Source organism: Protopterus annectens, chromosome 2.part2, assembly GCF_019279795.1.
Source record: "Protopterus annectens isolate FY-2018-M chromosome 2.part2, PAN1.0, whole genome shotgun sequence".
NCBI classification, from domain to species: Eukaryota; Metazoa; Chordata; order Ceratodontiformes; family Protopteridae; genus Protopterus; species Protopterus annectens.
In genome coordinates this window covers 516,582,734-516,597,893 of record NC_056730.1, presented here as the reverse complement: position 1 = coordinate 516,597,893, position 15,160 = coordinate 516,582,734, and the positions used below count along the sequence as shown (strand labels likewise).

The window sequence follows — 15,160 nt, the reverse complement described above, 5'->3', positions numbered from 1 at the left end:
TTGCCCAGAAAGGGCTAAATCGATTGAAGTGTGACCATCCGAAATCTTGTCTTTTTGACAGACTTGTTCAGCTTGCTGTGGTCTAATATTGGTCTCCAGTCTCCCGTCTTTTTGGGAACCAAAAAGAACCTTGAGTAGATTCGGGACTCTAATTGATCTGTTGGAACTGGCTGGATGGCCCTTTTTTTTAGAAGCTTTGAAACCTCTAGCTTTGCAATTTCCCTTAGACCGGTGGAACGCCTGAAGGGAACCTTTTGAGGAAGGGCTTTCCTCGAAAGGGATCTTGTAACCCTTGGATATGATCGACTGTACCCATTTGTCTTGAGAGAGGAAAAGCCAGGCTTCTGGGTACAGCGACAATCTCCCCCCGACTGCCTCCAAGGGTGGGCAGTCGGGCAACACCTCAGGGATGCTGGAAGGGCTTGTCGGAGAGGCTCTCTGCTGCCCTGGTTCTGGACCTCCTCTGCCTCTAGGGCGGCGCTATTGTTATTACCCCTCTGCCTCTGGGGTAAACTGACCACGATCAGGCGTGACTCCTGAGATTTTCGAACTTTCCCCTTCTGACCTTTGGAGTAAGGTCTAGAAGGTGGAGAAACGGACTCCCACGGCAGAAAGAGTCTTGCCGTCTTGCTCGCACCTGGTCAATGTGTCCTTCACCTGAGGCCCAAACAAAGTTGTGCCATCAAAGGGAGAATTTGTGAAGGACGCCTTAAAGGGGTCTGAAATTGCAAAGCCGCATCCAGGACTGACGTCTAAGAGCCACTCCTGTGCCTGTGGCTCTACTCGCCCCATCGGCTGCATAAGAAATGAGCCGCATGGAGGAGTTAGTTATGGAGTTTAGGATTCCCAGTTGAGAGGCAATCTTCTCTTGAGCCCCAGCAGCTGACGGATCATGTACTACATCACCCAATTCTTTGAGGATGTCTCTTTGAAGTCGGGTGAAGTGACATAAATAATTCAGTGAACGCATAGCAAAGGTCGCTGAGGAAAACATCCGCTTACCATACCTGTCCATGGTCCTAGACTCCTTGTTAGGAGGATGGACTGGTACGGAAGGATCTGCAAGTTCCTTTTGGTGGCGGCTGCTACCACCATGGCATCAACCGAACACCTTCGTAGAAACTGTTTTTCAGTGGGGCCGTGATAAATTTAGAAGGCCTCCTGGGGACTGGTTCCACAGAATCAGGAGATACCCACGCCTTCGAGCTATCACATCCATGAGGGGTCGAAGGCGGAGACACCCAGGAGGTGGAGAGTCGAGATCCAAAAGCCTCCAGGTATACCGACTCATCCTCGGAGGGATTAATGGAGGCCAGTTTCCTCTGTTTCAGGAGTTCGAGGATGTCTGAAAAGGAGATATCCTCAGAGGGGATCTTAGACCCCTCCGACTCATCTAAGTCGGTATCTGATGTCGTGAGACTCAGGGGAGTCTAAGTGCTTCCTCTTGCAGGTCCTCTTACAGCAGCTCTCCTGAAGGATCAGGAGAAACCTCGGAAGAGGAAGTTCTTCCCAATGGGGAAACCTGGGGTGATGGATCCCTGGGTCCGGGAGCAAGAGAGTGGGAAGAGACATCTACAGGCACCGTAGAGGGAGGAGCTAAAGGAACCGACTGCTGACTAAGCTCGGGGGCTAGCACACTCCTCATCACCTCGAAGGCTCCCCTCCCAGGGAGGACCGAGAGCCCCTGCTCCGAAGAAACAGGGATCCCCGGCCCCACCGAAAAGGAAGGCTCTGAAGCAGATGTCGGTGCCGAGCTCACCAAGGCCGAAGCTCCGAGAGGAAGAACGGGGTCGGACAAGGGTCTGATGCCACTCACCCCCTCAGAACCGACCAGGGAAGCCCGACGACTGTGGATCCCTCCAAGGACGGTCTCAAGGAGGAGATAGGAGTCGAAGACGACAGAGCCGAAAGGTGTGGTATTGGCTCCGAAGCAGCAACAGTCACGGTACCAATAATCTCCGGCTCCGAGCTCTGTAGGAGAGTCGAAGGAGGAATTTCAGGAGGGTGTGGAATAGCGGTCGTCTGCTGAGACGGGCTATGGAACATTTGGGCCAGTGCCTGTGATTTTAGTAGTCTACTCACCACTCTCTCCAAGTCATGGTCTGAGAGCCTGGAAGACCTTGATGATCGACTCCGATGGCTCTGCTCTGAAAGTAAGGGGGAGGCCGGAGCCGAGTGGATAGACTCCAGTGAAGGAGATCTAGATCTCTTCCTCGACGGAGCCATCGGATCCGACCAGCTTGTCGGCTCGAGCTGGATGGAGACGCTTCGCCCAGCCGAGCAAACATGCTTCGGCTAGGTATCGGCTCCAGCCAGAGCCGACACAGGTGCCGAAGCCAGGGTATCGGTGCCGATCGGCGCCGATACTGAACTTTCCAAAAAGGAAGGATCGGCTCTGGACGGAGCCGATGTCGACTCTGGTGGAGTCAGAACCAAGGCCACAGACTTGGACACCGAAGTCTGGGTCTTGGATGGCTTAGAGGGCTTCCCGGAGCTGACCTTAGCCGGGGAGCTCTCAGGCTTGAGAAGACCCCTCAGGATCAACTTGTTTCTATGTTCCTGCAGGACTCTCTGGCTGAAAGAATGACAAATAGCACAGGAGTCCTGCAGGTGTAGGGGTCCCAGGCAATAAATACAAGAAGCGTGACCATCTGTCAGAAACATCTTCTGACAGCACGAGTCACACTTCTTAAAACCTGAGACCCTAGTGTCTTTTGACATGACTGAGTTAGGACACAAACACACACACACTCAGTCCTTAAATACACTAATTAAAACAAAAACACAGACACACCTAACAAAAATCCTGACAGGAAATTGTTTGGGAGGGTAAGGCCTAAGGCCTGACTAACAGAAAAAAAGGAAAGGGATCGAGAAACTAACGGGAATAGGGTCTAAGTGAATCGGTGAACTAACTAACTATAAAAAGGAAAATATTTTGAAACTAGGATAGCTAAATCTCTTGAAAAGGAGTAATGAAAATTCACTTACCAGGAGCTGGTAAAAAAGGTGACCTCATGAGCGAAGTGGCAAACGAGATCTGCATCATGGGATATAGGGCTGCCTCGAGCTGGTAAAAGTGATTCTCGAGCTTAGCAAGTGCCGAGTCGGAGCCGAGGATCGGCTCCGAACCCATCCAGCAAGAATGAAGGCGAGATTGACAACTTAACATAAAGTTTATTTACTTACAGTTAACTTGCTCCATCCTCTTCCCTTCCCCAAACCAGTTTTTGAACATTAATTACATGAAGCAGGGCATATGCTTTGGAGTCCCCTCAAGTCCAACAAATTCTGAAAAAGTCCAATATTGCCAGAATTTCTTGTTCTGTCATATTTCACACATATAATTATTGCACTGTGATACAACATTACGTTACTGGTTTTATTAATGTTCATCTTTATCTCCCAAATTCTGCCACTGCTTCATTTCCAATGTACTCTCAATTCTTCTAGTTGGCTGTCGTGCCCCCTTCCTTCACTCCAATATTTTCCATTGAAACACTGGGAAAAATTTCACAAGTACAGTCTTGCTGTGGTCTTTATTACCAGAAGAACAAGAAGCAGAATCTCTGTCTGTTTCACAGCTCACATTTTGTTGGACAAACTTTTGTATTTCCTCATCACATATTTCATCAAAAAATGATTTTGTCCCTCCAGGGAAGAATACTTTGAAGACAGCTGGGTACAGCAGTTTGAATCTCACATCTGTATCTCGACATTCCCTGAATAGTGGAATAAATTTGCTTCTCTTCTGCTTAGTGTAGAATGAGTAATCATTCTCCACAAACACTCTGCTGTCTCCCACATTTAGTACTTTGTCCTTCTGCCACAGTTTTGTCAAAATCAACTCCTTCTGCTGGTAAGATTGCATCTTTACTATCAAAGGTCTAGGTTGCTTTCTCATAACGAGGTTTGGAGCATACACACAATGTGCCCTTTCAACTAAAAAGAAGTTATGTATTCACCATAACATTCCATGTTTGTAGTCCATCGCGCCCTTCATTCTTACATATGGGTTCGGAGCTGATCCTTGGCTCTGACTCAGCTGATTACAAAGCTTAAAGTCTCTTAGTTGGCTCGTGGCAAGGTAGGTATTCCATAGTGCACTAGTAAAATCCCCAGATCTTGTTTGCTGCTAACTATAAAAGAGATACAAAAGGTTATCCAGAAAGAACAACAATAGTGAAAGGTCTCCACCCTACCAAAAGGCAACACTATCCTGTCTCCAGATCCTTCCAGGATGGGGGTAGGTGGGTGGGTTTGTAAGAATGAAGGGCGAGATGGACTACAAACATGGAACGTTATAGTGAGTACATAACTGCTTTATGTTTTGTAGTCCTATCTCGCCTTCATTCTTACATATGGGACAGCGTCCCTAGCACCTTTTTCTCGGCTGGCTCATGGGAATATACTCCTGAGTACCGTGAAACCAAAGGAGGGTCTACCCCTGGAGGTTAAATCCAGTTTGTAATGAGTAGCAAAGGTATGAGGAGTAGCCCAAGTTGCTGCTGCACAAATACTGTCAATTGGAACTCTGGCTTGAAAGGCAGCAGATGTGGACAGGGATCTTGTGGAATGAGCCTTAATCTTGAATGGGATGATCTTTCCATTGGAGGAGTAAATAAAGGAAATACGGTTGGAAATCCAATTAGATAGAGTCACTTTAGAGACTGGCAGACCTATTCTAGACTCAGAAAAGGACACGAACAATTGATCTGATTTTCTAAGTTCCTTAGTCCTATGAAGGTAGAACCATAACTGCCTGTGAACATCAAGTTGATGAAATTTATATTCTGCAGTGTTGGAATGATTAGGGAAAAATACAGGCAGTTCGATAGTTTGGTTCAAATTAGTCTGAGAGCAAACTTTAGGGATAAAGGAAGGATTTGTATGAAGGAAACTATGTCTTTGTGGAAAATCAAATAAGAAGGTTTGATTGACAGTGCTTGTAACTCTGATACACGTCTAGCTGATGTGATAGCTACTAGAAACAAAGTCTTCCAAGACAGAAACTTCAATTGACACAAATGTGCTGGCTCAAAAGGTGGGGAAGTAAGTTTGGACAGAACAAAATTTAGATCCCATGGAGGTACAGGTTCCTGAAAGGGAGGTCTCAGCAAAGTAGCACCTTTAAGGAAGGTTTTACATAATCTGTGGGACATCAGATTATGCTCATGTTGTCCCAAGTGAAAATTTGATATTGTTGCCAGTTGGACCCTAATTGTGGCAGCAGCTGATCCCTGATGGAAAAGTTCAGACAAAAACCCTACGACCACAGGGATGGATGCTGTGTAAGGATCTACATTTTTTTCTTTTGTCCAGATAGAAAATCTTCTCCATTTGCTAGAGTATAACTTCCTAGTGGAAGGTTTGTGCGAAGACATAAGGATATGGGTCACAGCAGGTGAAAATTCATGAAGCCTGACTAGGGATGAAAGTGGAGCAGCCACACTGTCATGTTGAGGGTATGGAGGCAGGTGCGAAGGCCTGACATGTGTGTCAAGAGGTCTGGAACTAGGTCCAGAGTCCATGGGTTGTCTAGGAGATGAGGCCCGAATAAGGGGAACCAAATCTGACGAGGCCAGTAAGGAGTGATCAGAATCATTTTGCTTCCCAAGAACTTTGCTTTCTGGATCACTTTGGATATGAGTGGAAAGGGAGGGAATGCATAAAGGAGTCCCAAGGGCCAATTGTGAACAAGTGCGTCTCTTGGTGACTCCCCCGGAGGGGGGATAAGGGAGAAGTAGCTGCTGCATTTGGCGTTGATCGGGCTGGCAAAGAGATCACAGCAAGGCTGTCCCTATTTGCAGAAGATCTGTTCCGCTACTTTCTGATTCAGAGACCACTTGTGAGGCATCAATATTGCCCTGCTGAGCTTGTCGGCTATCACACTGGTTGTCCCTGGGATATGCATTGCTACTAGAAAGCATTGGGAAGATATCGCCCACTGCCAAACACAAAGTGACTCTCGACAAAGGGGGTAAGATCTGGTTCCTCCTTGTTTGTTTAGATACCATACCACCGACATATCATCCCCAAGGGAAGAAAGTCGTGAAGTGCTTGCAATGCTAGAAGCACTGCTCTCATATCTAGGACACTGATATGCAGGTGAGCCTCATGATCTTGCCATGTGCCTTGGACAGTCCTGCCCAGATAATGCCCCCCCACCCTATCTGTGAGGCATCTGTGGTCACAGTGGCAATGGGTTGGTGAGGAAGGAATGAAGTGCTTGTTGTCAGCTGATCAGGCTGAATCCACCAATGAAGGTCCTTTTTGCAAGACTCTGTTATGAGAATATAATGAGACAGAGGCAGTTGTTGGAGAGACCACTGGGAAAAAAGAAGCCATTGAAGAATTTGCATATGTAATCTGGCTAGTAGGACTAGATTTATGGTAGAGGCCATGGTCCCTAAGATGTAAATTTGTTGTCTGAGGTTTTGAATTCTGTCTGCAGGGAGATGAGCTAGCATGGCGACTGTGTCTATTTCTGCGCCTATAAAAGTCACAAATTGAGAGGGCGATAAGGCAGACTTTCCCAATTTATCGTAATCCCCAGCTGGGAACAGAGCTGGATGGTTGATTCTCTGGCTTGTAGGAGTAGGTGCCTGGTGGTGGCAGTCAGGAGCCAGTCATCCAGGTATGGAAACACTTGGAATCCACAACGTCTCAGGTGAGCTGTCACTACCGCCATACATTTGGTGAACACCCTGGGGGCTGTGGTGAGACCAAAGGGCAGAGCACAAAATTGGTAATGACTGGCTTCCAGCCAGAAGTGTAAATGACTCCTCGATGCTCTGTCCATTTTTATATGGTAGTATGCATCTTGGAGGTCTATGGAGCACATCTAATTGTCTTTCCCTAACAGAGGGAGTATAGACTGCCATGTCACCATCCGGAACTTGGCCTTCTTTACAGATTCGTTTAGTTTGCTGAGGTCCAATATGGGCATCCAGTGCCCTGTTCATTTTGGCACTAAAAAGAATCTGGAGTAAGTTCCGAATCCTATCTGGTCTACGGGGACGGTTTGGATGACTCCCTTTGACAGCAACCTTTGAACTTCTACAGTTGCTTGATCCCTGTGATTGAGTGGAACATCTGGGATCTTCTTGGGAGTGTGGGGTGGAAGAAAAAAGGGTATGGAGTATCCTCTGGTGATTATTCTTTGTACCCATTTGTCTTGGGTGATGTTTAGTCAGGCTTCTGACTACAAAGATAAGTGACCCCCGACTGGCTCCAGAGAAGCACAGCCGGGCCCCACATCAGGAGTGCTGGTAGGGACGGCCTCGAAAGGAATCACACCCTGGTTTTGCAGAACCCCCCACCTCTAGGGTGACGTCTACCATTAGCCCCTCCTTCTCTGCCTCTGAAGGAGGAATTACCTGGTGCATCCAGGAAAAATCTCTGGGACTTCTTGAACCATATTTTACAATCTCTATGACCCTTGGGATGTGGTCTAGAAGGGACAGTAAAACATACTCCCATGGCAGAGAGAGTCTTCCCTTCTTGTTTGCACCTGGTGAGTGTATCTTTTACCTTTGGTCTAAACAGAGAAGAACCGTCAAAGGGGGCATTGGTAAAGGTAGACTTGAAAGGCTCTGCAAATGTACATAAGCACATCCAGGAGTGCCTCCTAAGGGAAACTCCCGAACCCACTGCCCTACTCACTGTGTCGGCTGCACAGGAGATCAGCCTCATGGAGGAGTTCACAATGGAATTTAAGGTGGACAACTGAGCAGTCACCTTCTTGGGGACTCCTTCAGCATATGTACCTTGAAGAGTATCTCCTAGCTCCTTGAGGAGATCTCTCTGAAACCTAATAAAATGTGTGAGATAGTTCAGCGATCTGAGGGTAAAAGCCGCTGAAGAAAAGATACACTTCCCATATCTATCCATCATTTGAGACTCCTTGTTCAATGGATGGACAGATGAAAAAGTCTCCGCTAGTTCCTTTTTAGTGGTCGCCACCACCACCATGGCATCTACAGGCACACCCTTGGTCAAAAACTCTTTCTCTTTTGGGGCTGAGAGAAATTTGTTGGGTCTTCTGGGGACTGGCTCCACAGCATTAGGAGTTTCCCACACATTTCGACTAACCAGGTCAATGAGTTCATCAAAAGGTGGAGACACCCAAGAGGCTGAAGGTTGAGACCCGAAAGCCTTCAGGTACACTGACTCCTTATCAGAAGGGGTGACAGTTGGTCAGCCGTCTCTCTGCTTCAGGATCTCTAAGATGTCTACAAAAGAGACATCATCAGAGGATGACTTGGGGGACCCTTCTGCCTCCTCGACGTCAGTGTCTGAGGTGATGGACTCATCAGAGGAGTCTACATGCTTCCCCTTGCATGTCCTCTTCTGAGGGGGCTCCTCAGAAGGGTATTCTAGGGGGGGTCTTGGAAGACTGGGGGCCACCCAACGGGGGCTCCTGAGGCTGCAGGTCTCTGTTGCCAAGAGAGAGAGAGAAGGTACTGAGACAGAGGTTGGTGCTTGAGGGGGAAGATTATCGGTACCCCTGCGCAGACCTGATGACCGAGACAGCACGCTCCTCATCATCTCGAAGGCAGATCTCTCCGGCTCTGAAGACAGCCCCAGTTCCGAGGAAACAAATGTAGTCCTCGGCTCCAAAGCAATTGACGCTCCGAGAGGGAGACTCGGCACCAAAGAGGTTCGGGTCCAAGTGTCCCTGTCAGGGCTGACCGGTGAGCTTTGGCTCCTAGACACCATGGACAGCACCGAAGGTGCCAGAGCGGAACTTGGCTCCGAGACAGCCACAAGGGGAGCTGGAACCGATAGTTCCACAACAAGCGGCACTGAAATCTCCGGCTCCGAAGGCCTGACTCGGATCAGAGGAGGAACCACAATAGGGAGAATGGACTCAGATGGCTCTGAAACCGACTGGGTCAGAGCCAATAACAATTTGGGCAAAGCAGACGACTTCAAGAGTCTAAGAAATGCTCTCTCTACATCCTCTTCTGAAAGGCTCTTGGAGGATCTGGATGACAGGGTAGGCGACCTGGATCTCTGTAAAATGGGAGATCGTAAAGGTGGGGAGACTGGCAAAAGCTCTCTGAACCGGCTCCGATGCAATTTTTCAGTAGTCGGCTCCGAAAAGCTTGGGGCTGACAACTACAGTGTCAACATCGACCACCTCGACCGGCTCTGAGGACAGTGGAGCCGAACAGGTAGAAGCTTTATCCAGTTTTAAAGTTTTCTGAGGAGGTTCAGACAAAATAGTCAACGCAGGAGAATGTCTCTTGGTCGACTTGACCTTCTCTTTTCTGGATGAATGAGACTTGGAAGATGAAGAAGAGCTTGCTCAGTCTTCCTCAAAGGAAGGCTTGAGGAGACCTTTCAGAATTAATTTGTTCTTTTGCTCCTGGAGAACTCTGGAGCTAAAGGAGTGACAGAAAGAACAAGTTTCCTGCAGGTGAATGGCTCAGAGGCAATAAACGCAATTACCGTGACCATCTGTAATCGACATATTTTGGGAGCATTTAAGGCACTTTTTAAAACCCAAAGGTTTATGGTCTTTGGACTCTTTTGACATGGCTATAAGAGCTCTATGAAACAGTAAGAAGGAGGACAAGGTCATCTAATTTAAACGGGCCTCGCCCTAAGAGAAATACACACCAAATACAATGAGGACTAGGTCCTCTAACTTAAACGGGCCTAGCCCTAACAAACCAACACACACACACAGAGGAGAAATAACAGAGGACTAGGTCCTCTAACTTAAATGGGCCTAGCCCTGTTAGAAAAGATTCAAAGCTAAACAGAGGACTAAATCCTCTAACTTAAACGGACCTAGTTGTAGAAAGGAGGCAGAAGCTAAGCTGGAAAAAAAGAATCTTAAGCAGCAGGCAAACTATGAAAAGGCAAACAACACTGCACACAATTATTAATCTACAAAAATGTGAAAAATAAGGTCCTAACACAAACTCAGACCTACAGAAATATTAACTATATCAGAAACTAGCACATGGGATACCACAGAGAACAACAACAGCCCAACAGCCAAGTTCTCAAAACTAAGTAAATAGCAGGAAACACTTCTATAAACTACCTATGAAAAAACTATCACTAATATTAAGTATAACTAGCTATATATGTCAAGAAATATCAGTAAACTACTATAATAAAGAAAAGTTTTCAACTTAGCCACAGCCAGGCAAAAATCACTTCTGAACTCGTAAACGTGGCAAACGAGATCTGAGGATCTTACTAGTGCACTATGGGATACCTACCTTGCCACGAGCCAACTAAGAGACTTTGAGCTTTTTAATCGGCTGAGTTGGAGCCGAGGATCATCTCCAAACCAGTATGTAAGAATGAAGGCAAGATAGGACTACAGAACATCAACTCCTGCTGTTGAATAACAGTCCAGTTGCTTATGTGTGCTTTCATAAAATTAATGCAGTCTTCCTTCTAGCTTCTCTGGTATAGCTGAAAATCTCAAGTTTTCTCTATGTGCTCTGTCCACTAACGCCATTATTTTTTTAAATATCTCTTCCTGAGCAATCTCATATTCAGCCAGCCTTTTCTTAATTTCGACCTCTGATTTTTGCAACTTTGTCACCTCATCTGAATAGTTGTTTAAAGCTTCTTCCATTTTTCCAGCCTTTTGTTGTTTGCATTGATATACCCCATCAGTGTTTTGTTTATTTTAACCAGGTCTGTGTGCAGTCGTCTTATATCTTCCTGTAGGTTACTGGAATTCATGTTTGGAGGTTGCATAGTTTTTTTGCTAAACACCTGCAGAACTTTCCCCAGTCAGTGTTTCTTCCTCACTTTTAGTAGCTGATTTTTTCCACATGTCCTCTGTATTTCTTTTTTCCTGGTATCCAGGCAGTACACTTACTAACCTGAAATTTACCCATAAACACAAGTCTACTGGCCTTTTCTGCTGAGTTTTTGTTTTCACACTGCAAGAGCTAGAATTAAGCTGTTACTCAATGTGCAGCCATCTTGGAAGTCCAGTCTTCTATCATTTGTTGATGTTTCTGCTCAGAGTCTGCTTGTAGTGCCACATCTTCTGTATACAGAAGCATTGTTGATCTGTCTCCTACAACCTGTTTGATGATATAATCCTTTACCAGTAGGAACAACAGTGGGCTCAGAGCTGAGCCCTAATGCATACTCACTCCCCTGGGCAGCCCTCTCTGAATAGAAACACTGTGCATACCTTTGTCTTTGGGTCCCTGTTCATGGCCTACACTAGTTTTACTAATATTTTCAGGACTTCAAATCATTGCATAACTGCCCAAATCAGCTTTCTTGAGAACCTGTCATACACTTTCTCAAAGCTTATGAAAGCTCAGTAGGTCTCTTTTTCTCACCTCCAGCTTCTTCTCTACTATCTATATTACTAAAAATGTTGGGTCAGTAGTACTTCATCCTGATATGAATCGAACTGCACATCTCTCATCTTACTTTCTACTGCTGTACATATTCGTTTATCAATCACCCTGTCTAGCACTTTCTTGCAGTGTGATAGCAGTTTGTACCTTTATACTGGCCACAATAGTGAATGATTCCTTTGCTCTTCCACACTAACACTACAAAGCTTATTCTCCCACCACATGAGAAATGATTCTATCTCCATGTGGCAGTGAGTACCTTCAGGAGCTATTTCTCCCCTAAAGACCCTGACATCTTGATCATATCTGCACTGACTTCATCTGAGTCTACCACCTTCCCTGACTTCATCTTCCTTAGAAAACTTTTTGCTTCTTCTAGGGTTGGTTATTCTCTCTCTCTCTTTCATTGTAGGCTGCACATGCAGCAGTACAGCATTTGTAGACTTCTTGTAATTTAGAAGCTTCCTGAAGTACTCCTTCCATCTGCCCTTTTTGTCCTATGGACTGGTGACACAATTGCTAAGCGCACCCCTTCTGAATGGCATCTACCAACTATATGTCTATCTATTTATCTGTCTATCCATCATGACCTTGCAAACTGTCAAAGCAAACTCAGCTAAACTGTATCTTTCGCAAGTCTGCTGTCAGTTAATAGGACTGTTTCTAATATACAAAAAAATGTATGTGTGCTATATGAACCTCTTTGCAGATGGATATGTGTAATATTCAAAAGACAGTTGGAAATAAAGCTCAAGAAGTTTTTTTTTTTTTTTTGAGTATCATCATGCTGAGGACTCCTGATACATTCAGGCACACACACACACACACACGCACACACACGCACACACACGCACACACACACACACACACACACACACACACACACACACACACACACACACACACACACACACACACACACACACACACACACACACACACACACACACACTCACACTTGTATAAACAACACATCAGGATGTTTTGGAACAAGACACAGAAAAGCTCATGTAGCTTTTGTAGGTTGGCAGTTTGACAATGCAGTTCATAAGTGCACTGTTAATGCCAATGGTGTCCTAGACTATGCTGTGAAAATGCAGTAGTACTTCATTAACCATTTTCCATTACTTAAGGACAGCAGACGAACCACATTTACTGTGTTGAAAATAGACCTTAAATAAAATATTCTGCTGAAGTATTAAAAGATTAAATTAAATGTCATTTCAAAAAAGAACGGTTGAATAGTAGTGCACTACCTGTTCCTTCCGCTGGGTATGTTGAACTGGCTGCCTGTGTGGACCTCTGGTCAGAAGGGTCTTCAGATGCTTATAAAGATTATTTTGTATATTAAGAGGGTTGAAAGTAGGCTCCACTTCAAGGCATTCTAAGGCATTCTGAAACACGGCATAGCACAATAATTTTTTGCTGTTTTTGGATATCACCTTTGAGCTATACACATCATTTACATAAAGTTATAATATCAAGTTTACAGCAATTTTTATAAGTATAGAATTCAGATACAGAAGTTAAATGCATCGGATAACCTTTGTTTGATATATCTGACTACTGAAATCATTGGACGTCTTTGTACAGATATCCTACAGACTGTTCAAATACATCTAAGCAGTACTACACTTACTAAACTGGGTTAGCACTGATATTATAATCTGGATGCTGCATCAGAAGATATCCAAAGAAACATCCATAATTAAATAAGATAACATTTTATTTTTCATACATGGCATCTATGGTGTCTTAGATTTCTGAAAGCTAACATAAAGATTTGTACTTACCAGAAATGCTTACGTCTGAGTAGTTATTTCATAATACCACAGTTCTTGTATTTTGTTCGTTGATTAAATTATTTGGAGGACTTACAATCTGAGTTAAGTACAAACTTGCAATGTTAAAGATTGTATTGCATTTTATTTTTCTGTGTATTTAATTGTTTTATTGAATATTGTGGCCTGTGTCTCTCTGTAGTTACTTATTGTTCTATTTAATTGTTTCATAAAATACTGTGGTCTCTGTATCTCTGCAGTTAGTGGGGGCTATTGTGTTTCACGTCATTGATATTCAGTGTTAAACTCTTAGCCTAGAGGGTTTATCTGTACTTAAAAGTGTTAGTCACATATCTTTGAATTTATTACTGCTCAATATCTGAGCTGTTTGCCTTCTGCTACATACCTACAATCAACTGCATTACTAGCGGAGTTAAGTACAAACTCACAGTGTTAAAAATTCTACTGCATTTTATTTTTCTTTATATTTGTTTCATTGAGTAGCATGGTCTGTGTCTCTCTGTAGTTATTTATTGTTCTGTTTAATTGTTTCATAGAATACTGTAGTCTCTCTCTGTCTCTGCAGTTAGTGGGGGCTATTGTGTTTCACGTCATTGATATTCAGTGTTAAACTCTTAGCCTAGAAGGTTTATCTGTACTTATAAGTGTTAGTCACATATCTTTGAATTTATTACTGCTCAATATCTGAGTTGTTTGGCTTTTGCTACATACTTAGAATCAACTGGATTACTAGCTGAGTTAAGTACAAACTTGCAGTGTTAAAGATTGTACTGCATTTTATTTTTCTGTGTATTTAATTGTTTTATTGAATATTGTGGCCTGTGTCTCTCTGTTGTTACTTATTGTTCTATTTAATTGTTTCATAAAATACTGTGGTCTCTGTATCTCTGCAGTTAGTGGGGGCTATTGTGTTTCACGTCATTGATATTCAGTGTTAAACTCTTAGCCTAGAGGGTTTATCTGTACTTAAAAGTGTTAGCCACATATCTTTGAATTTATTACTGCTCAATATCTGAGCTGTTTGCCTTCTGCTACATACCTACAATCAACTGCATTACTAGCTGAGTTAAGTACAAACTCGCAGTGTTAAAAATTCTACTGCATTTTATTTTTCTGTGTATTTATTTCATTGAGTAGCGTGGTCTGTGTCTCTCTGTAGTTATTTATTGTTCTATTTAATTGTTTCATAGAATACTGTAGTCTCTCTCTGTCTCTGCAGTTAGTGGGGGCTATTGTGTTTCACGTCATTGATATTCAGTGTTAAACTCTTAGCCTAGAAGGTTTATCTGTACTTATAAGTGTTAGTCACATATCTTTGAATTTATTACTGCTCAATATCTGAGTTGTTTGGCTTTTGCTACATACTTAGAATCAACTGGATTACTAGCTGAGTTAAGTACAAACTTGCAGTGTTAAAGATTGTACTACAATTTATTTTTCTGTGTATCTAATTGTTTCATTGAATATTGTGGTCTGTGTCTCATAGTTTATTTTGCTATTTAATTGCTTCATAGAATACTGTGGTCCCTCTCTATTTCTGCAGATATTGGGGGCTATTGTGTTTCACTTCATTCATCTTTAGTGCTAAATTCTGAGCCTAGAGGGTTTCTCTGTATTTATAAGTGTTAGTCACATATCTTTGAATTTATTACTGCTCAATAGCTGAGTTGTTTGCCTTCTGCTACGTACTTACAATCAACTACATTACTACCTGAGTTAAGTACAAACTTGCAGTGTTAAAGATTGTACTGCATTTTATTTTTCTGTGTATTTAATTGTTTCATTGAATATTGTGGCCTATGTCTCTCTGTACTAATTTATTTTTCTATGCAATTGTTTCATATAATACTGTGGTCTCTCTCTGTCTCTGCAGTTAGTGAGGCTATTGTGTTTCATGTCTTGATATGCAGTGTTAAACTCTTAGCCTAGAGGGTTTCTATGTATTTATAAGTGTTAGTCACATATCTTTGAATTTATTACTGCTCAATATCTGAGTTGTTTGGC

The 15,160-nt window shown here is 43.8% G+C and overlaps 1 protein-coding gene across 1 annotated transcript in view; it reads right to left on the bottom strand.

The window, feature by feature from the left end:
- Nucleotides 1–15,160, bottom strand: part of LOC122795687 (meiosis 1 associated protein) — a 1,351,776-nt gene that overhangs the window by 111,608 nt on the left and 1,225,008 nt on the right. The window contains exon 9 of the mRNA XM_044063982.1: nucleotides 12,611–12,748. Coding sequence (XP_043919917.1) covers nucleotides 12,611–12,748 — 138 coding nt within the window. The remainder of the gene's footprint in view (nucleotides 1–12,610; nucleotides 12,749–15,160) is intronic.